The sequence below is a fragment of the Colletotrichum godetiae genome (genome assembly GCF_030913485.1).
Source record: "Colletotrichum godetiae strain CBS 193.32 chromosome Unknown BDP55scaffold_12, whole genome shotgun sequence".
Taxonomy (NCBI): Eukaryota; Fungi; Ascomycota; class Sordariomycetes; order Glomerellales; family Glomerellaceae; genus Colletotrichum; species Colletotrichum godetiae.
The window spans coordinates 428,462-454,399 of NW_026851260.1; the positions used below are offsets into that span (position 1 = coordinate 428,462).

Consider the following 25,938-nt stretch of genomic DNA (forward strand, 5'->3'; position numbering starts at 1 on the left):
AGGAGGGATTTATTGTGGAGAAGAATGTGAGGAAATGGAGTTGTATCCCGTACTCCGTACACGACCCCTAGACGCTTTTTCTTGAGCTTGGTTCTCTCAAGGTCTGCTTCTTTCCCATGGATCTGCGTGGGTTTGATGGAGAAGTAAGTAGTTCTATACTTCTGTGGACTCGAGAGCTGATTGTTCTATCGTTTTTTGTCGGCTGCGTGTCGAGGAGTTGAAGTTTTTCGTGTGCAGGGAAGATGCGATAAGCCCCTCGGGATGAGCCGTAGTCTACGGCTTTGGGTAGATGAACCAGGAGGAAGCTTGAGCTCGCAAAGCTGCTGCAAACGGGCCAATTGAGACTTCTGAAGTGGCTGAAAGACCCCTTCACTATCGCAGACGAGATTGAATCAATGCCTTTCGAGAATCTAGCAGCGGTTCTCGAAGCGGTGGGCAGGACAACGAGTGGTTGAGGTGCGCTGTCGTCGTTGGCCAGCGCGTCTTGCGCTCTAGTGGACGCGACCTGGTCCCACTTTTAAGGGTGGACGCGTTAAGTGCATCTGTCATTCTCTCATCTCAATGCTTTATTTACTCACTCACCGTTCTCATCCAAAGCTCTCTCTCATTTCGTCCACCTACTCATTGTACTTACTCATTTACTCATTAACGCACCATAAACGATAATTGGTCTCATTATTTCAAAGGCACCGACTCTTTTGAAAATCAGCTTTATACATCATCTTGAGCATTGACAGACTTTCACCATGAAAGAGCGCAGCAGATACAACTCTGAAATTCATCCTCACTTATGCACCCATCCAAGCTGGCGAGGGCTTTCCAATATCAATTAACATAAGTTCATACGCACTTTTCATACGTACCTCTTTAGTACAAGAGTAATCTACAAGAACAAACGAAATCTTCTCACAAAATCCAATTTTGGATTTCTTCGATAACAAGGCACTTGGGGCGGCACGAACAAGATCTTCCTCACACACATCCGTCACATGAGCGTCGACCTGCCAACGATATTTAATGGTACTCAAGCATATCATCGTCCATCCCCATCCCAGCTATCAACATATATCCCAACAGCTCCAAGATCGCAGGCCATCTCGCATCTTCCCCCGACCCTCCTGTTTACACCTCCCGTAACCCCGTCCCCGATTCGCCGTCCCATGACCCGGAATCCTTCGTCTCCTCATCCTCTAGGTATCTATCTCTCCCACTCCCTCTCTCCTTCCGAGAACCTGGGAATATAGAACTCACACACCCCAAAATTGAAGATTTGCCTTCATCCATCTCCCCTGCTACTATGTCTCCCCCTCCCCCGCAAGCATCCGAATTTAAATCGTGAACCCGCAGGTATGACACAACGAAGACGCGCGCGCGCGCGGAGACAAGAGTCCAGAACTACAACGCCGAGGGAACTACACTCGAAACGTCATGACAGATGTCAAAAGACCCAGAAGGAAGAGATGAAAAGTAAGCAACATCCGAGGGAAGAGGTGTCCACCAGCCCCCAATAATTCCGAGATGGACAGCTTTTCCGAACGAATGAGATCCCCATCGCGACGAGGAAAAAACGTACGAAGAGAGGAAGAGGAAATGACAAAGTGTTCGATCTCGACTGGTATGTGCCCGTTCTGGATAATGATGAACCGACAAATACATACGCCACAGCCTCTTCAAGACCCATCCGTACCTCCGAGTTGAGAGTGGCATTAATACCATACAAGTTGTGACGAGAAAAAGAGGCATCTAAGCGTATGTGTCTAAATGCGAAGACACCACTCAAAAGTCAAAGACCAGGTCGTTCACCTAACAATGCCATATCCACGACACACACACACCTTTCTTTTCCCGTGTTTTCCTTCCCTCGCCTCTTCCTCCCACCGCTTCGCACCGTCCCCGATGCCCAACTTTTTGCACACCCACTCCTCCGGCGGGGAAGAAAGGCATCGCGTTTCACCTGTCCCGCCTGCCATCGTGGCCCGTCATCCTGGGATGGCAGGTGTCGCAATGTGGCCAACGCCATGATGATGAGGGGAGGGGGGGGGATGATACACGGCAAAGCAAAAAAGAGGGAAAACAAGAACACGACACCAGAGTGTCATCGAAACCTTGGCTGCGAAATCTTGCTTTTCTCCTCCATCGCCCTTAACCCCCCTTCCGTTCCCGCCCGTCAGTGATGTGCCGGTGAGCATATTTGTGTTTAATGGCCCCTTTCTCCCTTCTTCCAATATGCTGAGGTGGGAGGAGCACACAACCCCATGCTCCCTGTTCCGCGTTTCACCAGCGATTCTTGGGGAACTTTTGGTGTTGTCGGGCTGTCAGCAGCGTGCTTCGACGTGAGGGTTGCCGCCTCAACATGGGATGAATGAGCGCTCACCCGCGCGCGCTCTGCTCTACCGTTCGCGCAGGCAAAAAGCTTCCCTTCTTTGCAGTGTGACAAGTGACAACCTATTCGTTGTAGACTTCCATACTGCAAGGAAAATCGGCGCTATTGAGGCTAAGAGTCGACATTGCCACCGACCCGATTCACCTTGAGTCGATACACATCACGCAAAGCACGTTGAGATCTAGTTTGTAGCACTTGATATATGGCTTTTATTTGAATTTGTTTCGGGGCCAAGTTTAGTTGCCCAGCGAAGTATTTAGAGACTTGATATAGAAAATGGCTGCGTTGCAGCTGTAAAGTAGACTGTTTGTCATGTGGGTATATCCATCACCATTTCATAATGTGGTGTTCCGTCGTTAGTGACTCCAACGAACCACCTTTAAAGGGGAAAAAAAAAAGATGTCGTTTCAGACATCGAAGCTTCTTGCCGAACATGGCAATTGTGAAGCGATATAATGCTCGCTCAATCAAGAGGAACATCAGAGGAGAGTTGGGTCGCATCAAATGCGTCCGCCGAGTCTTCCGCGCCACTACAAAGAGGGCATCGCGAAGAAAGCTCGAAGAGTGATGGTGGCGGGGAGGATTGAAGAGCCGTGAATTTCCATTCTGAGTTTGATACGGCTGGCCTCACCCACCACCCTCGTGATGGTGTTAAGCCACATGAGAGTTGAGATATGCTGCCATCCATCGGGACATGAAACAAAAGTCCCATGGGATAGCACACCCCGCACTTTCTCCAGTCCCGCGGGAAGAGCGCAAGGGCTGAAACGAATGTCGTAGTCTAGCGTGTGGCGTGCTCCTGTCATCCGCAGGGTTTGTTTTAACGGATTTCTTGCAATATTCGTAAAAGTTGGTTGTAAGACAAGGCGCGGCGTTAGAGACGTCCCCTCGGCCGGCGTAGAATCGTAAACTGTATCTTCAGCCTACGGCGAGACCAATTTCTGATTGACGTAGGAAAGGGCGTGGGGAGAGGCCACCCATGTGATACTCCTCATCGAGTGAAAGTCTCGGAGGGTTTGAGGGAGACGAGTAAACGCGCTGGTGCTTCCCATCCGAGTGTGCCGAAGAAGGCATCCGGAAGTAAGGGTCCACCGAAGGGCGGGGGGACAGTTCTGTGTCGGTGTGGTAACCGTACCAGTGCTCACGCAGGCTACCGACACTCGCGCTGCTGCGAGAGCTGCGGTGTCTGCCATGACGAGGAGACGGCAACTTGGATAGTCTGGAATTCTGTCGCTTGGGAGATGGGAGGAAGGCGAGGTCACCCTCAACGGCGTCGTCAGTGAGACCAACTCGGGCATTTGGGGCTCGTGCGAGAACAGGAGTTTGAGGGATATCAATGCTCTTCTTGTCCATGCTCCGCTTGTGATACAGAGAGCGTGGTGCCGTATCCGTAGAAGGACGTGGCTGGTGCTGGTTGTGATTCTGGTAGACAATCACGCTGGCTGGCTTGCGAATAGAACCAGCCGAGTCATGTTTGTCCACGACGACGGTAGTACATTTCTCGATTGTCCGGCAGGCCTTCCAAGACTCGATCTCCTCGTCGTCAATCGGGCTGTTACCCCGGCGGCTGAATGGGAGGCGGCCACGGCGGTAACGGTAGCAGAGAAAGATGGCTCCGATAATGATGATCACTCCCAGCACAGAGAGTACAGTGCTGAGAGCAACAACAAGGCCGCGGTTGCCCTCAATACCCTGCGACTTGCTTCCGTTCATGGCGCCGTGCTGGTCCGTCAAAGAGGTCGAGCTTGGTGCAGCTGGCGCCGGTAGGTTTGGGGGTCTGCTGCCAGCATCAGTCGGCTGAGCAGGTGGCGGCAAGGTGGTCAGTGGAGTTGAGGTTGGCGGCGGAGCTATAACGATAACAGATGCCGTTGAACTTGACTGAGGAAGCTTGGGCGTTGAACTGGGTCGTGGAAACGGCTGAGGAAAGTTGGGTGGTGGTGCACTCGGCTGGGAAAAGACCGGTGGAGGAAACGAGCGAACTGGGGTTGGAGAAGACGAGACTGATGGCACCGGAGGTCGCGAAGTTGAGACTACGGGACTAGAGCGCGGCGTTGCCGTTGACCTTCGAGTCTCGACTGAGGTGGTCGGCGCCGGGGGAGGCGGAGGCGGTGATGCGGTGGTCTCCGGGGGTGGGGGCGGAGGAGCAGGCGCTTCTGGAGGCGGCGGTGGCGGCGGTTCCTCTGGAGGAGGAGGGGGTGGAGGGGGCTCCTGATTTGGAGGGTTTTCCGAGGGGGGAGGAGGCGGCGGTTCCTCGTTATGAGGAGGCGCTGGAAGATGGTGTTAGCTTTTTGTCCATTTTATATGCAAGTCATATGAGAGTGAAACGCAAAGGAAATGTCCAAAGGTATCCAAAGGGTCAGTCTGTTGAGGCAAGGCGGGGCTCGGATGAGATTGTCGGTGTGATGAAAACGGCAGAGTGAAGGCATCGCAGACTGAGTGTTCAGTGCTAGGGTTGAGCCAGGTCACACCTCCATTGTTGGGATTGTTTGGATCCCCATTGTTCGTCCCGGGCCCGAGGACAGGCGCAGGCTCGGTGCCGGTTGTGGGTAGGGCATCAAGTCCAGCTGTCGTCGCAGGAACATTTGGCACGCCTTCTTTGCCTTTTCCCTTTCCTTTTCCTTTGCCCTTGCCCTTGCCTTGTCTTTCCTCTTCAGTTTCGAAATCGGTGATGTCGTCTCTTGGATCCAGGGCTCTGGTAGTTAATGATAGGCTCGAGAGCCAAACCACCGCTGAGAGCAGCTTCGTCGTTGACATCGTCCAGTACGTATTATACGCCGATTCGGTGTGGATGGGCCAGCCCGATACAATATATGGAACAACCCAGTGTTCGTATTAAAAGCCAGGGTTCAAAATGTTGCCCAGCGCCATGGACAAATTGCACCACTAGGCTTTTGGGTTCTTCCGTGATAGGAACAAACCGACAAAAAGAAATACAAAGAGAACAAGTGCTTATAGGAAAGGGTGACAAACAGTTTTGGGTGTATGATCTCGGCACCAGGTCAGGATGACAGACAGGCCAGAGATCAGGTTCCACGACTCCAAGATTGACGATGGGAGCCGGTTGATGCTGGAGACCTTTAAGAAAGGGAAGGGGACGGGTTGGAGACGAGGAAGAGAGGCTCGCGGAGACCGAATCAAGAAGATAGTGGACGGCTGTCCTGGGTTATGTATATACCTGCCATGTCAGGTGTGGGAAACGCAGCAGAGAGCACCTGGTTCCTTGGATGCGGCACTTGCGGCAGCACTGACATGGGAACGATGTAAAGATTGACGGGCGGTGGCACCTTGGGCCACCTTTGCAGCCACGCACACACGATGTGCGGATACACCACGCACTTAGACATGTACACACACACACACACACACACACTTGGTGCATACTCCGTACAGCGAGGAAGAGTGTGCTTGGAGAGAGACAGGGTAGGGATAAGCTGTACAACCGTGCACCCGCTTGGGAACGACGGCATGTGAATAATCTAGCAAGGGTATTATGGGGCCTTTCCTGGGGGGTGGCCATGATCCGTGATGCAGGATAGGATGTTGAGATCCTTTAGTGTGGTATGCGCGTGTAGGAGGAGGGGGAGGCGAGAAGCTGAGAGCGAGTAAGTGTGTGTGCGTGAGAATGGGAGAGAGAGAGAGAGAGAGAGAGCCAAAGAGAATGATGGTGGTCAGTTGCGGGTTCCTGTGCCTAGTGTGGTGGTGTCTGTGGTCAAGAGAAATCGTCCGTGACGAGTGGGAAGAAACGAACGAACCGAGCTTCACACAACGCATCAGGTTCAAGACAGTGGAGAGGTGGATCTGGGTGGAGCGTTCGGAGGTTGAGTTGTGTGTCGGGGTCCATGAACAAGGGGGGGAGGGGTGAGGACAAGAAGACAAGACGAGACGAGGGCGGCGGAGGCTTGGCTTCTGAGCGGGAGAATTTCTGAGGAGTTGACACTCATGAGAGAGAGAGAGAGAGAGAGAGAGAGAGAGAAGTGAGAGGCCACGAGAGGGAAGACAGGCACTCAGGAACAGGAACAGGGGTGGGCAGAGGAAAGGAAAAGAGGGGTGTGTGAGTGTCTGTGTCTAGTGTGCATGGCATCCTGCGGTACCTGAGCGTCTGCGGGTAGCCATTGGAGGACGTTGTGGTGTTTCTAAATTTTGACTTGGCTGGATGGGACTGGCTAGACTGGCATACGCGGTGTTGCTGTTGGTGTCGGTGGTGGGTGGTGGGTGGTGGGTGCTTGGTGCTTGGTGCTGATGTCGGTGTACCGACGTTGGCTTTGGTGTTGGTGTTGGTGTTGGATCAGATAGAAGGATAGGTGAGCGACGTGGAAGAAGACCTGAGAGAGGATCATGGCGGGATCGGGAGAAGGCTGGGAATAGCAACATGGAAGGACAGACTTGGACCTTCCAGTCTTCCTCCCCTTAGTCTCTTAGGTCAGGCACGGAAGCTTACCTTACGTCAGGTAAAGTCCGGTCAGGTACGGCACACACACACATTCTTTCACTCTCTCACACACATTCTGTATACACTACACGCAGAAGACAAGGTCCAGGGACTGTATCGGCCATCAGGGCAACTTGTGTCTGTTGTTTCTTGATATTTCCGTCTGCAATCGATTGGTTGCACAAGGACCTTCGGGATGCCGATGACGAGAACGAGGTGGGATGGCAGAAGGGAAAGAATAGATAGAGTCTGTGTTCGAAACAAACGCCCGAGGATGAGCTAAATTGACAACCCATTGAGGACCAGCATCGAAAATCAACGACACATGAACATGGATGCAGCGCAGCTGTCACCATCGCCGGATCACAACGGGTGGAGGAGTCGGAGTCGGAACCGGGACAGAGTCGGAGAGAGAGAGAAAGAGAGAGAGAGGAGGAAAGACAGGGCTTGTTTGTCGGGTCGACCAAGACACCGACCGATCCTCTCGGAGCTTTTTCTCTCCTCGTACACTTACAGGCACCCGGGCAGCCTAAACAGCCTCATCTTAATTACTCTGACCAGTGGTTTGTTTCGACGTCCAGACAACATGGGGGGACACTGAGCAGGCTTAATGTGATGCTGCCCAAGCTGGGTTCCCAGAGAGCGGATTGTGTGGTCTAGATGGTGCCATGTGGTTCTGCGCTGATTTCTGACCACAGGTTCGTGGCCGTTTACCTTATGGGGAGGGGGGCTCTTCTAGGACCCAGCCATGCACAAGGGTTAAGGAGGACCCAGGAACACACCAGGGCTTGTGGAATGGTGTTGAAACGGAAGGGCGAATGAGCATCGAGAAGCCCTCTCTTCCTCCAGGCTGAGCTAAAGCAGAGCCACGATAAGCAGAGGCAGGCTGGGTTAATGGTCAAGTTTGGAACGGTTGGTTTGTAAGTGAGAGCATGATCGTCCTTCCCCCCTCTTCCTCCATCTCCACAACCTCCACAGAGGAAACATTGAGGATAGACAACTGCCTAGTCGGCAAGCTGCAGACAGGCTATTGAAAGGAACGAAGGAAAAGAAACCATACTGGGTATGGGATCAGGTGCCCTGGCTGCTGTGCACTGTGATGTAGCTGGGATCGTAATGGGCTTCAGGATTGAGTGAGACCGTCCCTCTGTCCCTACCTACCCCATTCCGTCGAGGTGCAGCACGGAAAAGTTCAGACCCCGGCAGCAACGTGAAAAGATAGATCTCATGCAGATTCCATTACGCAGGCACCTGGGCTAGGACGGGGGAGGGGACAGAGAGAGGCTGGAGAGAGGGGGAGAGGAGGGGGAAGAGGAGAAGCAGGGCCTGCAAAATACAAAATGCAACGTACAACGACCGTCCAGCACGCATCTCGCAGCAAAGCAACCACATCGACGTCCATCTCGAGTCTTGTTGGATCCCCATCCTGCTGCGGGTGTTGCTCGGTCCGGAGATGGGAGGACTCGAATGCTTCTAATTTGGGCGTTTGGTAGCACTTTTGAAACTCAAATGTGCAGACACATTACACACCCCATCTCTTTTGCCTGGCGAAGTTTTAACGGCGGAAATAAACGGCAGATAATTACCTATTCAGCCCAAGCCGGAATCCCGAGTCTTTGCAACATTGAATCTTTGGAACAGAGTCATGCTCGGTTCCATCGTGAAGCCAAGGAACCTTGCCACGCTTTCCTACGTATCCTCAACTAATACATAAACAAGGTACCTGGGTATTCGTAGATGGGTGCCGTGGACGAGGGACACGGACGCGGTTGCAGAGCACTACACTACACTAGAACAAGCCTCATTTTGGTCACAAACAGAAAGAAAAGAAAGGAAGAAAGCGGGAGGCCCTTGCCGACTGTTGGTGCAAGTGCCAAGTCCACCGCGTCTAAAACAACTCAAGTCATGAGGTAAGGATATGTGGGCAGGCAAGCCGCAAGGTGAGAGGTGAGGTAAGGCGAGGTATCCGTAGGTAAGAAAAGGTAGGGTTGGGTAAGGTGAAGTTAGCCATCCCGGTGAGGTGAGCCTTGAGGAGACGGGAGGAAGACTCAAGGAGGGGGGGGAGAGCGTTGACCGATGGGTACGTCCCGTCCCTTAGTAATAGTCAGGTACGTACTCTGAAGTGCTCCACTCGATCTGGACGTCTCCTCCTCCTCCTCCTCCTCCTCCTCCTCCTCTCATCCCGTCTTCTTCCGCCGCCAAGCACCCTCGACTACAACACCAAGTATCTTGACCTCAAGCCATCAGTCAAGCGTCAATCAACTCACACATCAACGCCTACTCACGTGTCGCAGTCACCGTTCCAAGTCCACCACAGACCTTATCCTCAACCTTTCAATGACCCGTCACCCGTCACCACTGACTATATGTATTTTCGGACACCTAAACGTCCGGTCCGGTACGACGAAGAACGGCCGAGCCAAAGTCTGCGAACACGTACCTGTCGCACGCTACCTCAGGACTCGTGGTGCTGCGCCTGTTCTTGACCAAGAGCCAGCCAGACCAGTTCAAAGTACAGACCAATTCGTCCTAGCCACCTACCGTCCGCTAAGGTGCTTGGTGGGCAAAGGTGAAGCTCGGTGGACAGGCTAGATGCCACTCGGCGCACAGTTCCCGACTGCAACAGCAACTGCAACTGCAACTGCAACCCGACTCTACATGCCCTCAAGTGCAAGTGCAACCGCCTTGGCCTCTGCCACGCTCGCTCCAGTGCTGTCTATGTACACTATCCGTGGACCGTGTGTTGGCATTCAACTTTCAAGGTCGGATACGGATGGAACGGTGATGGCATCTCAGAGCTCAATCCACAGATCCCCTCTGCGGCCCTTCACTCGCTTCCATGCAAGCAATTTGTCCATCGCCCGGGGGGCCTTGTCGGGATCCCCGCATCCTTGCAGCGCGTAGGCCGCACCACCGGTCAGGCCTGTCGCAAGCTCGCAGCCATCTGACGAGACACAACATCGATGACAGCTCGTGCCGTGCTGCTTTTGCCCGCAATAGGTACCGCGCAGCCACCCAGCCATCTTGCCGGCTCTCTCTGCTATCTTGAGAATCTCTGGCTGCACATGTGCTGCGCTTGCCCTGCAATGCATTGAACTGGCATGCATGGCTCTGCCCATCGTCCGCGATGGCCCATATCTCAGCCCGTGGTCGTGCTACAGAACCTCAAAATCGGCGGGCACTGGTAGCGGGGCCCGGAGCTACAGCTGCTCCATCGTGAACTATTCTGGAAACGAAGCCGGCCGAGAGCCAGGGCCGAGTTGGCTTTCCGAACGAATCTTCACACCAGAATTTTGTGACCGGTCATCTCTGGCGCCGGCCGCTTCAAACTTGGGACGCCCAAGTCAACGTAGCCCAGGTCCCCCACGTCTGGTACCCGAAGCGGTGAGCGAGTCAAGGAGCCCTGCTGGCTTGCCATCGCCACACCACGCCAGCCGACGACACTAGACGCCAGGCCAGTAAAACAGCACCACACTCGAGGTGTCGCCCGAAAGTTGGGCCTAGAATCGGGATGCCCTAGGATGGTGATGGGATGGCAGTCATCATTGATAACTGTGGAATGTACCACTCTCAGCAAAACGCGGCCGTTTCGCCGTACCGGCTCAATGGACACCCGAATCGTCCTTCCTTCAGCTTCAACCTGCCGTTACCCCTTAGTATTCTGGTAAGGGCGTTTTCCACCCCAGCTCGGTCTGTGGTCTGCCTTGGCCAGGCCGGGAGAGTTGAGTGGCAGCAGAGTATCCGTAGGAAAAAGGAACACCACATCGCGGGGAAATCAGCACTACCCAGCGACACACATCACAGTCCAATTAGACATGCCGTCCTCACTCAAAGGAGCTGCGCTGAAACGACCCGCCACTGTTCGTCGTGGTTGTCAGTGATTGGCCAAGCGCTATCGCTATCAGGCCTCCTCATCGGGTCTCCTGCAAGGGGCGAGATGGATTGAAGGCGGGCGTTCACAAAGAAACTTGAACTTGGAATTGAGAACCTCTAGTGCAGATTGAGCCTTGAATAATCCTGGCCTACTGCGGACGACGTCTCGATCGAGTAACTATCCGCACCTGGCCGCGCACTGCTTTCTCCCCTTTCCCAGTTTCCCGGACCTGTCCTCCAGCGACCAGTGGATTCAACGGTCTACACGGCACTCTGGCGTGCCAGAGCGAGCAAGAACTCGGGTCGGTGACATCTAGTGGCAAATGAGCGACGAAACGTAAACAACGAGCAAGTTCATCGTCATCTTGCCGAGTATTCATTCTGTTTGGGTGATATTACTCAATCCTCTTTTGGCAATAACCTACCGCTACTAGCTATTTTCGAAATGAGACTTGGCCGTATCTGCGAGCCTTGAGTGACAGAGCATGCCTCAATGGGCCAGAACCTCGGCGACAGGGCTCATTTCTGGTCTGATATTGGGCGTCACACTTGGCGGCAAACAACCAGGCCGGTTTCTGCGATACTTCCATCAACAGCACATAAGGTACAGTCTGCGACCAATACCGCGCTTCCCAAAGTACAGGAAGCTGGAGACGTTAAGCAGTGTGGAGGAAAATACGGCACAGTCCTCGGAGCCTACCCGTTGAGACTCGGAGTATTTTCCGTTCAGGAAAACGACAATGATCCAAACGGAGCTAGCTTGTTTGTCTCGCCTCTCGAAAGTCGAGTCGAGACGGACCAGGGCCGATCCGTCTTTGATCACCAGGATCCTGCGGTACAAGCAAGCAAGGGAGCCCAGGAACAACCTCGTATGCCGCTTTAATAGATATCAAGCCATGTCAAAAGCGCGTTTGACCCAATCCCCAGCTTTACGAATATTCTGGTGATGGTGTTCAGAGTCGTTCCTGACCGAGACACCGCAGGATGGTGCTGGGCGGCAGAGGCGCTCACATATCAAAGTGCATCATTCTTGGCCAGGTCTCTACAGCGCTTTCTTCTTCCTCATCCTCTCTGATGATTTCTCGTTGTCTCATCACACCAGTCTTGCCTCTTAGACTCTTGCACGCAGCACACTTGTAACCGTACCTATGTTCTTCCCAACTCCCACCATCTTTACCCCTGGTACCTTGCATACCGAGATGCAGCCCGCACTGACTGGCACACAGACCTCAAGACCTTGACCATGATCCGTCCCCACCGCATCTTCCCGCAGGTTAGATGGAGTAGAGGGATTGGCTGGTTTTGCGCCGTTGGCCGTTGGTGTTGCGGTTTTTTCTTCTTCGTCTGTTCCTTCTGTCGATGTCCCCTTGCGATGAGTGGGCGCTCGTGATGCTGTCGAGTCTGGAAGAAACAAGCCCACTCTTTGACACCATACTATCGTACATTAGCACACACACACACACACACACACACACACACACACACACAACAGTATGGAGGGCCAGGTGATGAGGTTCATCAAGCCATGCACTGTCAGGAGAGAAAGCCACCGCTCAGAACGGAGTGGTGAGGTGCGTCGTATGCAAAGTGCCCCACAAACGCCACAACAGCAGACCAGTCAACAGTGTGATAGTCGTTCCTGTCCTCTCCAAATCGAGCCGCCCGGCGGCAACAGGGTGGTGTCGACGCTGATGCAATGACTCTACTTACCCATTGAGCCCTGGGGTGGCGTTGAGGGAGCATAACGAACCCGTCAAAAGCAGGCCTGTTGGGTACGGTGAACGGGAGTGAGCTATGATCGTTAGACAGTCAAGGTCATTGCTGGAACAAGGCTAATTATTACTTGGGACCTTCGGCCGAAACTATTCAAAGTCTAGCATTCCTGGTGTTCGCGGGCCATGCCGCTTATACTCCAGCTTCAACCTCACCGCCTACCTAGCGCGCATCACGCAGTTGCCGCCGTTGATGGCCTTCAGTTCGCCAAGATCGCATCCTGATGGTCGCAGACTCCATGGAGTTTTTAGTGGCCTTTTCTACCCCTCCTGTGCTCAGAGGGAGATCGAACCCGAGCCCTATCCTACTCCGAGTTATCGCAGTCCGTCAAACCCGACAACGCGTTACTGTTCTGCAGGCCGGACTGAATCGAGCGTGGTTCAGTTGCTTGACAGCGGGATATTTCCAGCCCGACCCAGGCCAAGTCTAGACTCCATTAGAACAAGTTTCGAATACATTCAACGTCAGTGGTCTTCTTCGCGCCTGGTGTCACCTCGCCCACACCAGCCAAGGAATCTACCCCTCCTCCCGCGACAAAGTGGTTAATACCCCCGTCAGCCTTTTATCGATAAACCACAAACGCCATCGAAAACCACCCCTCTTCGATGATCCCCTCGTGCCCCTCTCCGTTGTCAGGTTTCATCCGGCCGCCCTCGCAGCCATCGAGGAATGTGCAGGCTGGTGAAGAAACAGGCATTATGCCTTCTTAGTCGCAATGTGTCACACATGGGAAGCCAGCCCTTTCCGCCCGAGCCCTGTGTGTTTTTTGTCCAGCGAGACGAGAAATTTGGTACGGACGATGGCAAGCCGCGGATTCATATCGAGGATAACAGACTGGCCGAGACCACGATGCTGGAGGCGGCATCCCAATATTGCCCAAGCAGTGTGCGGATTTGCTCTCTGGTTTCCCAGGGCAGCCGCCTACGAGCCCCCAACGGCCCAGGCATGCGAATGATGGGCATTTGAGTGCTTATCCAGGCCAAACCCAGCCATGTCGGCTGCCGCCAGACGGATACCTGACAACTGTCACTGCAGACAAAAGGCCGTTGTGCTGTAATCCTTCCATGTCTTTCATCAGCCAAGGCCAACCACCAACCGCCGATGGCCGAGAAGCTCTCTCAGCAAGCCGTCACGTCAGGCCTCATCCATGCTTGATCGACGCTGCTTGACTTGATCAGCCTCTGCCCTGTGGGGTACCTAGATCCGTAGCGGTTTCTCGCCGCGCTGGAGTACTCTTGAACCACCAGATCCTGGAGTCTTAGGATCCACAGCCACGCCGGAGAGGTTGAAGATTTGGAGACTCGGAGGCCGGCGGCTGTTCGTTTGTCGACCGATCCTCGTCAATATGAGGAGCCCTTGACGCCATTGTCAAACCGCACTAACACCAGGCCCGCTACTCAGCACCAGCACCAAGCTACCAGCAACAGCACCGGCGCCAGAACCTGCCAGGTACCAGGAACAGCACCTTGAAGCCCGTCTTTAGCGGACTTTGGAGCCATCGGCTGACCATTTTACGGCTTGGAGGGTGGATAGGCCAACGATGATGGTGTGCAGCAACGCCAATTCACCGCTCTTTCACCGGGGCTCGATTCGTTGTCGTCGTCTCTAACTTCATCTTATTTGCTTTCTCCCTGCGTTAGTTCCCCCCTCACCTGGTCGTCATCGTGGTCCGGCCCTGTTAGGAAGGGGAGATGCTGCAGAGTTACTGCAAGGGACCGGACATATCTTGGTTTTCTGTCCGACGGATCGCTACCGCCTAACACTACGGAGTACTGATCCATCACGACTTTGACGACACATGGCCGGGCGTGCCGAGATACCAGATATTTGGCCGCGGATGAATGATTCTAAAAGTCTTCGGTTTGCTGCGTTGCAGTTTAGACCAGCGCTGTGACCCCTCTTGACCCCTCTCCCGGCGCAACACAATGACTTGCAGCGATACAGGGCCTTGCAGGGGGCGCAGTGCATCTACGGATAGATGTTCTCCAGTAAAGCTCACATTACGGAGGTGCGTCTCAATAGTCCTTGCAGTTGCTGCCAAGACCAACCCCTGCCATAGACAGGGGAGTCGACAAGGGGCTGGCTAGGGTGTGTACAAGCGGCAGAATTCGGCCACTTCCACCCACTGTAATTATCGTCAATTCAGCGGTAAAAAGTCGTCAATTGAGGTCAATTAGTGGTCGTTTGACGGTATAATCCAGCCCGACGACCCTCTTTGTATTCATTGCCGCCCTCTAGGGCAATTATCTGTTGGATGTGGTGAGGTACCCTTTCTATCCATTTCTGGATCTCCTCTTGCGGTAATGCTTTCCAGCACTCTTGCCAGCGACGTACTGCTTCGGCCCGTGACGAAGGCGCCCCCTTCCTGGTGGTCCATCTCTTCATCCACGGCCAGCAAGGTTCAATGGGATTGAGGTCGGGCGAATTACCCGGCCAGAGAAGCTTCGTAATCTCGAAAAGGCTGTACGTATAGTGGGTGAAGTGATGGTCGTGAGCGGGTGCCTTGTCCTCTTGTACGATTGGATTACCAGGTAATCCTTTGATATAAGGGAATAATTTGGGTAATAGGATCTCTTTGCGGTATCTGTACCAGTCAATTCCGCCCTTGCCGTTCCGTATTAACTTGCCCGACTTCGCATTCCAATTGAATTGGGGCTTACGGCCCGGTTGGTTCCGTAAGCCCATTCGCTCCATACCACTCTCGAGCTCCCACTGTTGACGTCGAACGGGCTCGAGCTCTGCGTTAAGCTCGGTAATCACTGCGTCGGCAGCCTTCCTCTCAGCAGCAGTCTCGGGAATCCAACAGTGGCACGGCCCTTTCGAATCGTATGAGAAAGACCCCCAAAACATGAATTCGGAATAACCCTTCCACCTCTCTCGTATGCACTGCCTAGAGTAGGCCTCGTCTGGGCGACGCCAGAGCTTATAGCTACCGCGGCGGTGGTTGAGGGCAACCGCGGTCTCGTCTGACCATACAACCCGCTTCCAATCGTCGAGGGTCCAGTATTGGTGGTCGAGGCACCACTTAAGTCGCTCTTGCCGCATCCTTTTCGTTAAGCCTGGCTTGCGGGTTGGTTTGGTCTTGTGGAAGCCATAGCGACGAAGGATTCGCCAAACAGTCATTGCAGATACGTCAACGCCCTCGTCCCTTAATAGGTCCCCAGCAATATCAGTACAGTTCTTTTCACGCCCATACCGGTCGCGGCAGACCTTGCGGATGACGGCATCGTTGACCTCTTTCGTCTGTTTGGTTGGACGGCCACTTCGGGGGGCATCTTCGTAATGGGCGGGCTCAATCGAGAAGGTAGGAGCAGTTGGGTCGAATCCGTTCTTTTTTGCGCGGGCAAGAACGTCGTAAACAGTTCGAACTGGAATTTCTAGAGCCTGAGAGACCTGTTCAGCAGTCCACCCAACAAGTCGACTTCGTAGAGCAAGAATCACTGCCCTGACGCCTGGATCTAGCTTCTTCTTTGTCGGCATCTCAGGATCCATACTGAGGAAAAAAGAGCAGCGTAGTAAGTAGCGATTTGGCGGTTTTGATATTATCGTAGGATTAGTGGTAGTATCGTAATGGCGGTGTATGGGGTAAAATCGTTGCTATGGGCAGTGCTGGGGGGAAAGTAAGTAAAGTGGGTCAAGATCAATCCCTAGGCTCTTATTGGTTCAGATGGGCAGTAATTGTGGGTCTGGGGCTTGGCAGCGACTGCAAGGACTATTGAGACGCACCTCCGTACATCGAGCCTCATTTTGAGATCGACATGACGCAGGGAAAAGATTGAGGATCCAGATATCATCGTCTATTCCTGCCAGGGCTCGCAACGCGGTTGAGAAACACGTGTGGGTTTAGCAAAACCTCCCCAAACCCTATTTTCGGCGCCGTATTAGTTCTAAGACGATCTGCTCGGTAGATAGCCAGGATGCTCCCTGTAGCACGGGCCTCGTGGAATACCTACCGAACGTGTCCATGAAAGACAATGTTGAGGCGACAAACCATTCCTGCCATCGCCGACGCCATTGACCGGCAACTCTGCCTCAACTCCAAAGAGTCTAGAAACACGATTGACTGTTCACCGCTTCTTTTTACAGTGTTCGACGACGATAGCTCGATCATGAATACGAACCCCCGGGCTGGGTCTCACTGATCGCGAAAAGCACGTGCAGCACGGCGCTTGCAACGGCGCAACTCACGGACTCTCGTCTCTCTGTGAATTCCTCTCTTGAGTCGATTATCACGGGCCGTCCGCGTGGTTTGGCGATCACTCTCCCGAGGCCATCGCCGGCGTGGCGGCAGATCCGGCGTTTCCGATCTTGTCCACGTGCCTTTAACTGAACGACTGCACTCTTCTAGCCTTCAAACCACGACGCTTCCAAAGGGTGACAGCACGCCTGCCAGTTGCCATTAGGAAGTCACCGCACGATGGAATTTGCTCAAGCGGTCAAAAGCTAAGCTATTCACCTTACATAATTGAACGGCACATACTATTTTGGTCTCGGTGCTTCATCATCCTACAACGGCCGGAAGCCAGCTAGTACGCGCACAGCGACCGACGGGTCAATGCTTGCCGCCCTGCAACGTCCTTCACCGCCGGTGAGAGACCTGATTGCAGCTTGTCTCACAAAAAAAAGGTGCCAGCCATGTCTCTCTTGTGATCTGGATCTGATAGTACCCCGTGCCCGGCGGGCTGAGGAGCAGGCGCCTCGGGGAGGCGGTCGATCTAACGTGGGCGGGTTCTACATGTGAGATGTAATGTCTCAGTCGAACTTCTGCAGGAGGCATTGGGGCTCAAGATTTGCCTGACTCGGCAAACCGTATGGGAGTAGTACTCTGGTACGGGTGAATCGTCTTACCCCCGTCGCTGACTCGGGAAGAGATGATCACCGCGATTGCTGATCAAGCCTGTCCTCTTTGCTGATGAATGACGATGCGAATGAAAGGCTATGGATCCTGCAGACTGTAGTAGCCAGTGTGCGTTATACTAAGCACAAACGAACATGGCGGTAAGATTGTTCTCATCTGACTGCCCGCACACAAGGGCTGAAGAGTTCTATTCGCTGGTTCTTCATCCGTATGTCTCCGGGTGCCACGCTGTCAAGCAGCCTGGTGTGCTTGCCCCCAAGGAGTATGCTGGCGCATGCTCTCGATGATCTTGAGTGTATGCAGCTCGACACAGCAGAGACAGCAATGTACCTCGCTTTCGCTGTTAATTTCTCGGCTGCAGATGATGCTCTAATAGAATGTGTCGTTCGGGTCGTTGAGAGTCCGGCCGAGAGCTCACAGAGGGAAGAATTCAAGATTCTGTCACATCCGTGTATGCCGCGTTCTTACATGTGGTTTCTCATCGCTTGCGCTTGATCATCGAAGTAACTCAGCGCCGACAGCACCCAAAGTTCGATCTGAAAACACAGGTGGCTCTTTAGCAGACTTTTAGCCAAGTCTTCAGATGAGGCTGTGAAGTAACTCTTCAAGCAGGATTATCCTCGAGGATCCAACAGCTTGCTCAAAGATCCCAGACGACGCTTGTAGCCTTCCTTGGCACGGCAACTAGAAGATGGCATCGCGGATCTCCGCGAAATCTTCTACAGCCCTGAATCGCTGTCAACCGCGGATCAGAGTCGAGGCAGCATCATCTCTGAGTCCCACCGGTGATCAGAAATGAACAGGCCATTCCGCTACAAGGCCAGTTGATGCCGGTAGAAAACAAGATTAACTTAGACTACCTACTATCCCTACCAGACTAGCCACCACATTCAGGACCTTCAGCTCCTGTCTTTGACTTTCTGTCAAGACTGAAAATTTTTATTCGGAGTACGTTGGTCCGATGCACGGAGGGTATAATGAGATCCATATCACTCTCCCAACGACGCCCGCAATGATCGACCAGAAGAAACCATAAGGAAATATTTCTATAGTCCGAGCATCAAACGGGGAGAGCACACGGCATCGTTGTTTCTCCATGCTTCATGCTTGTCCGTCGCTGGTATTTAGACGTCCCTCGGGAGAACTTTGGCTCGATTTTACCTTCATCCAAAACAGCAACCTGTGTAATAGAGCAGAGGCTTAAGGCTGCATGACGGATGCTAAGACTCCGCCCCTCAGACAATCCATTGTCATCTGAAAAAAGAGTCCTCTTTGCGCGGACCTTTATTGCACTGCTCCCTCTGCGGCGCCTACCAGCCCGGATAATCCTGGATCCAGGACACTTTTGTGTCAGTCTGACTTCGGACAGACTCCACGAATGATCAAAAAGGGATGAAAAGGGAACAAAAGCTTGTAGGCTGTACCCGCACAGAGAAGGCCAAAGAAAATTGTTACCTAGCGGTTCGAAACGAAGGTCTCGACGTGAGGTCTGGTCCTTGGGAGTTGTTTCATATCCTGCGGCACACAGCCGCACACGCCAGTGTACTGACAATCGTCCCAACGACCGCAGCAGAGAATCTGGGATGGGCGAAGAAATGTCCTTGCGTAGATGACAGCAGAACATTGATCGCTGGGGCTTTTGTGGTAGAATCTCGGAAAGGAAGGACGATGAGTGATGTGACGTCGGGTCCCGTCAGCTGTCTATCGAACTTGCTCTTTCTGCCACCCCCATCCGGGTAGTGATGTTGCCGGAAATCGGGGGGGGGGGGGAGCTGTTTGTGTATCGCCCCGGCGTCGGGTTGCTTGTCAAAATTGTTCAGCTGAGGGTTAATCTCTCTTTCCCAGGTTGAAACCAGATAGACTCTCCCACGCCTGTGTGGTTTAAGGTTATGCTAGCATCGTGGGATCTTTGCTGACAGGAAAGAGAAGGAAAGAAAAAGAGCTGACTGAGTTTCGTTTGAAGTCCAAACCTATAATTGTCGGGGACTTCGCCTTTTGGGACGTTTCGTAGAGCCACCCCCACCTAGATACCCAACCAACGTTGCTTCACAACGCAATGAAGCCCGTCATTTCATGGTGTGTGTGTGTGTGGCTTAGGATATGCAAACACACAGGGCATTCCCCAGGTCTGTAATGACTTGGAGGAGGAGGGTATGGGGAACGGGAGCGGGTAGTTGAGTTGAGTTTTTCTGAGAGCGTACACGACGAGAATAGTAAAGAACTTCCCTACCGTGTGTTTGACTGAGAGAAATTGGGCTGATCTTTTTTTCTCCCCTTCCTGCAAGATTCCCTTCCCAGCAGTCCGCGCGCTTGCGTATTGTGTACGTGCGCTGTTAAAGAGTTGAGAGAGAGACGTGTTTTAATTCCCGGTAAAACTCGTGGCATGCCTGCGAGGGCTTTGCCGTTTCTTGATTCTGTCTGAGAAAACATCCTCACTGAGCTTCGCGAAAACGAGCAACCATGGGCTGGGCGTGTATGGGGTATTGGATGTTGTTCATCGACATTGAGGAGTAATCCTCTTCAGCTTCAAGCTAGGTTGAGAGATGACGGCGATTCCCCTGATATCTAAAAATGGGGGAAAGGAAACACACATGAAAGGGACTGGCATTGCCATGTTAGTCCCGAGGGCAGAAGAAACCATCATGGCCACATGCTCTCAACCCCTTCCCGCCTTCATACGGGGCAAAGTCGCCGGGCAACGGGTCCCGGGAGACGAACGTTCTATGGAGCAGGAGCGAGGTGTCGGCCGAAAGTGGGCTCCTCTTCGTGATTTCTCGCTGGTGCATGTGTCAAAGTCTGAGCGGGTGTTTTGGCAGTCTCTTTGCCTATTCTTGGCGCTCCGCATTCTGGGCGCACAAAGAGAACCGAGCTCTCTCTTTACACACGGTTCAGTCTTGAGGTTTTTCCCCCTCCCCTGTGAGACAACTCTCGAGAAGCCTAGTCACTGAGCGACCCCGTCCCCGGTGGGAGGCGGTGCGAGTAGGATGTTTACCTGTTATCCACCTCTTTCTGCCTTCGTTTCAGTACTTGAACATAGGGATGGTCCAAGAAGCCGCCCCGTTTCCTGTGAATCAAACGCCGAAGCTTGGAAGAGGTGGATGTTCCGGCCGTAGACGTGCCTCGTTTGTTTCGATACCGAGGAAGAGTGAGCTTGTAACAGAGCCGGAGGAGGGCCGGGGAGTCGGGCGTTTCGGCGCTTGAGCGGTTCATTCGGCAAGCTTCTCCTTCTATTGGCGCCTTCCTTGCTTGGCTGGATCAGCGGGAACTCGGAGGATGAGATCCGAGGTGTAAGTTGCTTGGAGGTGGACTTTTGTTTGAAGGTGGACTTTGTGTGAAAAGTAACAGCACTGTAAGTGTCTATTGGGATATTGAGATGCGGAGATAAAGCTGTATCAGCGAGACTCGGCCGAGGAAGGGATGAATTATTGTAGCAGTACTCATTCATTGAGTTCAACTCAGGAATGCTTGGATGGATTGACTTAGACGATGGAAAGCTGAAACCTTCCGTAGATGTAGCTTTTCAGGATTGGATGTTAGGAGCAAGCTGAAGGCCGCTATCGGCTTACACAGAGTTATCATTATGATTCGCTCTTACTACCAGGTGATATGATCGACTAGTTCATGCTGGCAGCTGACCATAAGGCAGCGGTCTTAAGATAGCGGTTTTGATATCGTGCATTAACATCCTCTTCGCGGCCCTGGGCAAGCCAGGGATTTCCGCAATGAGGAAGTGAAACTAAGAGAAAGCAATAAAAAATTGGTCTTCCTTTCGCGTCGCCTGGAGGCAGTGTAATACCAGGGACACAGTGGGAAAACGACATGTGTGCTCTCTCCCCCGATGAGACCCATACCTCCTTTTTTCGCGGAGCCACGCCGAAACGTAAGCGCCACGACAAGGAGAGCGAGCAACGCCGCAAGCCTCAGGAGAGTGAGAGGAACACAGAGGCTCGTCTGCCCGATTTTGGAAAAAAATTTGTGTTAACCGTTGAAGACAGGTTCGCGATCCCCGTGGGGATGCTTGCCCAGTTGGTTAGACTGGTAAGAACAGATACTACACTTGATCATAGCCTTGGGCTAAGAGAGCTGAAGAAGAAAAGGAAAAAAAAAAGATGGTTGGAGAAATTGAACGTATGGGTCTTTTTATAGATGGATGAGAGGTTGTGGATATGGTCGAAGGCGGCGGCGCTGGTGAGGCCAAACTCTGATGACTCGAATGAGGCCAATCTCGGTGAGGCCAATCTATGGCAGTGCCAAGTGAGGCCAAATTAGCCTGGCTTAGAGTCTCAGGCAGCAGTTACTAGACCACCTCTAGGGATATTGCTTGTGACTAGTATGCGCCAGGTGTTTCCCGTCTCTAGATCAACTCGTGTCCAAATTGCCGGCGCGTCAGTTGATACCTCACTGGCGATCAGTATCTGCCAGAGCGATAGACACTAGCGGCTGTCTACTAGAAGTAACTTTCACCGAAATGTGATATCACTTAATAGTTATTCATAGATTCATTATATCGAAGGATCATGTCGCTCAGAACGAAGGTATGCTCAATACAACCAAGGCGACGAAATATGACAAACACGCCTCTATGATTCAGCGTCCCCAGGAGAGATATTGCGGCCTCGGGATCTTCCCATGTCATTACCATGTCTGGTAATACATGCAACATATATCTGTGGACTCATTTTGAGTGAGTGAGGCCAATTAATTGAGGCCAAAGTGGCTTGACTCTGTCGCTAGGCCTCTTTATCAATCTACTATCTTCTGGAACACATGGAACAAACTTGCTCCTGCACAGGATGACAAATTTTTCGCATATAATAAGGAGTGGATAATAGGCAGGCAGTCTCAGAGCTTTGTCAAGAATGAGTCGGCTCGAAGTAGACCGAAACTAAGAGAAGGAAATGCCAATTTCTACATCTAGACGGCGGTTTGGAGTGGTAGCTGTTGCGCATATAATACTTTTCTATGACTAAACCCGGAATTATGAGAGTGGTAGAGATTGCTTGGGACCAATGAATTGGAGAAGAATGACCGAAAAACTTTGGTAGGAGGTAAATGAGGAATCGTTGAGTTGTAGAAGTGTATGGCCCCTTCTCTCGAGCTACGCAAACAGCAAAAAGTTGTACGAAATTATTTACATGAGGCGCATTGCAGTTCCAACTTATGGAACAAATTGATTTAATATGAGAACTACTTGGTACATAGGTATGCAATAACTTGACTGATACTCACAAGAAGTGCCCCATATCCGTGAGATGGACTCGGAGCTTGCCAAGGGCGCCGGAGCTTGATAGACGGGACGTTGAAGATTGAAGATAATTGTGGGACCCCGAAGTGCCCCGGGCCCGGGCGCCTGGGCCACCACAACACGCTGGACGGTGCGCTAAATCACTGACGCGTGACGCCATTCGATCGTACCGAGCTCCAAATCACTTTGTCGCGCTCCGTCGCTCGACCCATGTAACTTAAAGTGTCGCCCGCAATTTTACTCACCCCTCCAATCGTTGTTTGTACGTGGGATTGGCATTGGACTCGAACTCTATGTTTTCCTAAGGATCAGTGTGTATTCTCAAGTTCGATTCACCACCTCCTCTCCCTATGAATCTATGTCTTCCTACAGACCGTTCCCGCCCTCAGACGCGTCGCGTCAACGATCGGGAATTTTGACGCCCAGTTCCGATGGATCTCTGAACTCCAAACATGAGCTGCCGCCGCCCGCGACGGCGCAGAGGAAGCGCAGTGTTTCGCATGCTATGGAAGACTTGCTCAAGGCTGCCATTGTTCTCAAGGTAGGTTTCCGACTTGTCTAGGCATCACCGCGGTGTCCGTCAATGGCTGACGCGTTGTATAGGTGCATCCTACCAGCACTGTCACGAAGCCATGCACGCTGCAGCCGCTTATGCTGCTCCCCCGAGAAGACCTTCCGCTGTCCAGCCTCGACCTCTTTTCACCCCACGGCGATCTTTCCTCTAGTCGCCTTTACGAGTCCCTAGTCAAGATCCTCGACCTCGAAGACCGAGTCGCCGAGAGGCCGAGCCTGCTCCTTGCGCGCAACGAAGCCTCCAAGTCGGTCTATGCGCTCGAACGCGCTACAACTGGAACGAATCTCTACACAGTCTGCAAGCTTGGCTCGTGGGTGGATTTGCTTGCCTTGTCTGAGAAGGCTACAGTGGTCGGCAAGCATGTAGCGCGCATGCGGCTTGCAGAGGAATCGAGAGAATCTCAGCAAGGGCAGGCTATGCCATTGACGACGCCGGCCTTGCACAGAGGACACAAGGAGAAGAGGCTGGCGATCGAGGCGCTGCAGCAGTCTATTGTGAGAAAGAGGGGCCGCTCGCAATCCGTGTCGACATTTGACGAGAGGGCAGAGAAACGGACGAGGTCTGACGATGACGCTTCACGACCGCAAACGCCGAGCGGGTTGGTTCAGACGGTCGAGCTGAAGCCTGAGCCGACTGAGTGGATTGAAACACATCTAGACGCAGTTGAACCGACACCACAGCCCGTTCCCGAGCCTACTACTCAGCAGACTGCTGGCGACATCATGGATACCATCAGGACGCAGTATACCGAGGCACTTTACAAGTCAATGGTTGGTTCATTATCTCGTCTTGCGAGAAAGAGTTTTAGCTGACACGAAGATATAGGGATCTCTCGCGTATTTTGCCAAGGGGCCGCTATCTCGAGCCCGTGCCGCTTTTTATCTCGACTGTGACGGCACGATGGATATGAATGACCTCATAGAGTTTCTCAAGAGTCTTGTCATGACAACGGTTCAAATCGACAAAAAGTACCGCGAAGCAATACCCGATCTAATTTCGAAAATGAAGACACACATTGATAGTTCCGATGAAGGCAGTAAGTCGAAGCGAAGGAAGATCAAGAAAATGAAGATGGGCAAGGATGGCATGTACTCTGGCGAAGACGAGCATGTGCGTGCCTGGTGGAACTCGAACAAGCCGGAATTCAGTGATGAGGATATGACCGTCACACCGGCACAGATCAAGTCTCATGTTTCCCTCTTGAGAACCCGCGAAACGCAGTTGCAGATGATTTTGATTTTGGAAATCCTGGCCCTGGAGCCTCTGCGTACAGCCGAGGCCGAGGGGATAAGCCAGCTGCCTGGTCATTCGGGTGAGGGTGATGGGGAGAAGGCAGCAGAAGCTCAAGCGAAGAAGCGCAGCAGACACAACTTCCCCGTCTTGGTGGACGTCCATGCCGATCGGCTCACCATCTGGCAGTCCACTGCTTCTGATGAGTTGAGGCTGCTTGAGGGCTCTCAAATCACGGCGGCAAACGGCGGAGATCCAGCCCTGAGGGCGTCTGCGGACCCCCTAAAGGACTTCTGTACTGACATTATTATGCCTTTGTAAGTTTGCACTCATCGTAGCGGTTCTCCTCAGCTAACAATTCCAGCTTCGCCGCTCGGTTGCCTGAGATCTGCGACTCCATCAGCCGTAAACTCGGCGGACCCGTCATCATTGCTCCGCCAAAACCCAAGGCGAAGCCGTCTTTGAGCAAAATCAACACGAAGCCAGGAGCTGCTGCGAAGCGTCCTTCAAAGCCTTCATCGAAGAACAACATAGAAAAAGCTCTTTTCAAGGAGCAGTCGCGGCGCAGTATTTCTAGAGGCCCCAGTAACGCCATTGCGTTATTGAGATCTGCAACTTCGGCCAATATTTCTGGCTTCAAGCGTGAGAACAGCGAGCTCGATCGCAAATCGCCCATGGACCGGACGGGTCTACTCTCCAGGAGTCAAAGTATGACGGCCTTGGACGACGTCAAGGTCCAAGACGTCAAGGCACAGAAGAAGGCGCTGGTGGAAGCCGAGTTGAAGGATGCCATCACGGCCATTCGGAAACCTAATCGTGACCTGGCGGGCAAGGCCATCGTTGAGGATGCGGCGAAGCGGGTTTCCGGGGGTCTTTCGTCGATTAAGAGTAAGTCATGTCTTCGCTCCTCAATTTGGTTGGCGTTGTGCTAATCCGTACAGAATCCAAGAAACCGCCAACCCGACATCCATTATTTGAATCGGTACAAGTAAAGGTCACGCCTGCCACACATCGCTTCCGTGATGCCCTGAGCGCAGAGTCACAGGGCACAAGTAATTTGTTCATTCCGATGTCGAGTATCCCGCCATCAAGCGCATCGAGAGTCCCCTCTACGGGACCACGGAGGGGCCATATTGATGTTATGGGTAGCACTCCATCATCTGCTATACAGGCGACGCCTATCAAGCGTGGAGGGCACGAGGCCGGGATCCCGCCTTCATCGCCCTTGATGGCAAGGAAGCCTGCGAGAACCCAGTATTTGAGCGTACCAGGAAGCGTGATCAGGACGAGACCTGAGCCTATGCGGTCACCATCACCAGACATTGGCCTGCCGGCGACGCCATGCAAACAACGGACGGTGGACGTGTTGGGAGACGAGGTGGCGGTTACTCCGATGCGCAGATCATCACTTGCGCTGCCCCCACCGCCAGAAGAGGAAAAACCAAAGTCGATTTACACACGACTTGGGTGGGATGACGACTTTGACGACTTTTAATGATATTTTGTGCGCTGCATTGATATGGCGTGTATGGACTTTCAAGCATACGAATGGATACCCAAGGGTTTGAACTGT

The 25,938-nt window shown here is 52.9% G+C and overlaps 5 protein-coding genes across 5 annotated transcripts; 2 read left to right on the plus strand and 3 right to left on the minus strand.

The window, feature by feature from the left end:
- Positions 1-3,126: 3,126 nt before the first annotated feature.
- BDP55DRAFT_62756 (uncharacterized protein) lies at positions 3,127-4,380 on the minus strand. Its single transcript, XM_060571775.1, has one exon. The coding sequence runs from the start codon at positions 4,094-4,096 to the stop codon at positions 3,302-3,304; it is 795 nt and encodes a 264-aa protein (XP_060431952.1). The 5' UTR covers positions 4,097-4,380; the 3' UTR covers positions 3,127-3,301.
- A 7,302-nt stretch (positions 4,381-11,682) lies between these two features.
- Positions 11,683-12,427, minus strand: BDP55DRAFT_62800 (uncharacterized protein). Its single transcript, XM_060571836.1, has 2 exons — positions 12,171-12,427; positions 11,683-12,119 (listed from the first exon to the last, which is right to left on the minus strand). Exons 1-2 carry the CDS (start codon positions 12,202-12,204, stop codon positions 11,797-11,799), a joined length of 357 nt encoding a protein of 118 aa, XP_060431953.1. The 5' UTR covers positions 12,205-12,427; the 3' UTR covers positions 11,683-11,796.
- Positions 12,428-20,311: 7,884 nt separating this feature from the next.
- BDP55DRAFT_629861 (uncharacterized protein) lies at positions 20,312-20,761 on the minus strand (the record flags this gene model as incomplete). The annotated part of the gene is made up of 1 exon (XM_060572078.1): positions 20,312-20,761. One exon carries the CDS (start codon positions 20,759-20,761, stop codon positions 20,312-20,314), a length of 450 nt encoding a protein of 149 aa, XP_060431954.1.
- Positions 20,762-21,078: 317 nt separating this feature from the next.
- BDP55DRAFT_713567 (uncharacterized protein) lies at positions 21,079-22,615 on the plus strand. Its single transcript, XM_060578245.1, has 5 exons — positions 21,079-21,354; positions 21,463-21,570; positions 21,814-21,851; positions 21,908-22,000; positions 22,051-22,615. Exons 1-5 carry the CDS (start codon positions 21,136-21,138, stop codon positions 22,232-22,234), a joined length of 642 nt encoding a protein of 213 aa, XP_060431955.1. The 5' UTR covers positions 21,079-21,135; the 3' UTR covers positions 22,235-22,615.
- Positions 22,616-23,066: 451 nt separating this feature from the next.
- BDP55DRAFT_548108 (DNA replication regulator SLD3-domain-containing protein) lies at positions 23,067-25,860 on the plus strand (the record flags this gene model as incomplete). Its single annotated transcript, XM_060568811.1, has 5 exons — positions 23,067-23,102; positions 23,165-23,905; positions 23,961-24,682; positions 24,730-25,253; positions 25,307-25,860. 5 exons carry the CDS (start codon positions 23,067-23,069, stop codon positions 25,858-25,860), a joined length of 2,577 nt encoding a protein of 858 aa, XP_060431956.1.
- Between the last annotated feature and the right edge of the window lie 78 nt (positions 25,861-25,938).

Bases quoted from the DNA above. Each gene is read 5' to 3' on its own strand.
- BDP55DRAFT_62756 (XM_060571775.1), bottom strand. From the start codon at position 4,096: ATGAACGGAAGCAAGTCGCAGGGTATTGAGGGCAACCGCGGCCTTGTT.
- BDP55DRAFT_62800 (XM_060571836.1), bottom strand. From the start codon at position 12,204: ATGAACCTCATCACCTGGCCCTCCATACTGTTGT. The intron at 12,120-12,170 runs GTGTGTGTGTGT...AATGTACGATAG, and splicing joins CTGGCCCTCCATACTGTTGT to TATGGTGTCAAAGAGTGGGC.
- BDP55DRAFT_713567 (XM_060578245.1), top strand. From the start codon at position 21,136: ATGTGTGCTCTCTCCCCCGATGAGACCCATACCTCCTTTTTTCGCGGA. The intron at 21,355-21,462 runs GTAAGAACAGAT...GTCTTTTTATAG, and splicing joins TTGCCCAGTTGGTTAGACTG to ATGGATGAGAGGTTGTGGAT. The intron at 21,571-21,813 runs GTGAGGCCAAAT...AGTTATTCATAG, and splicing joins CCAATCTATGGCAGTGCCAA to ATTCATTATATCGAAGGATC.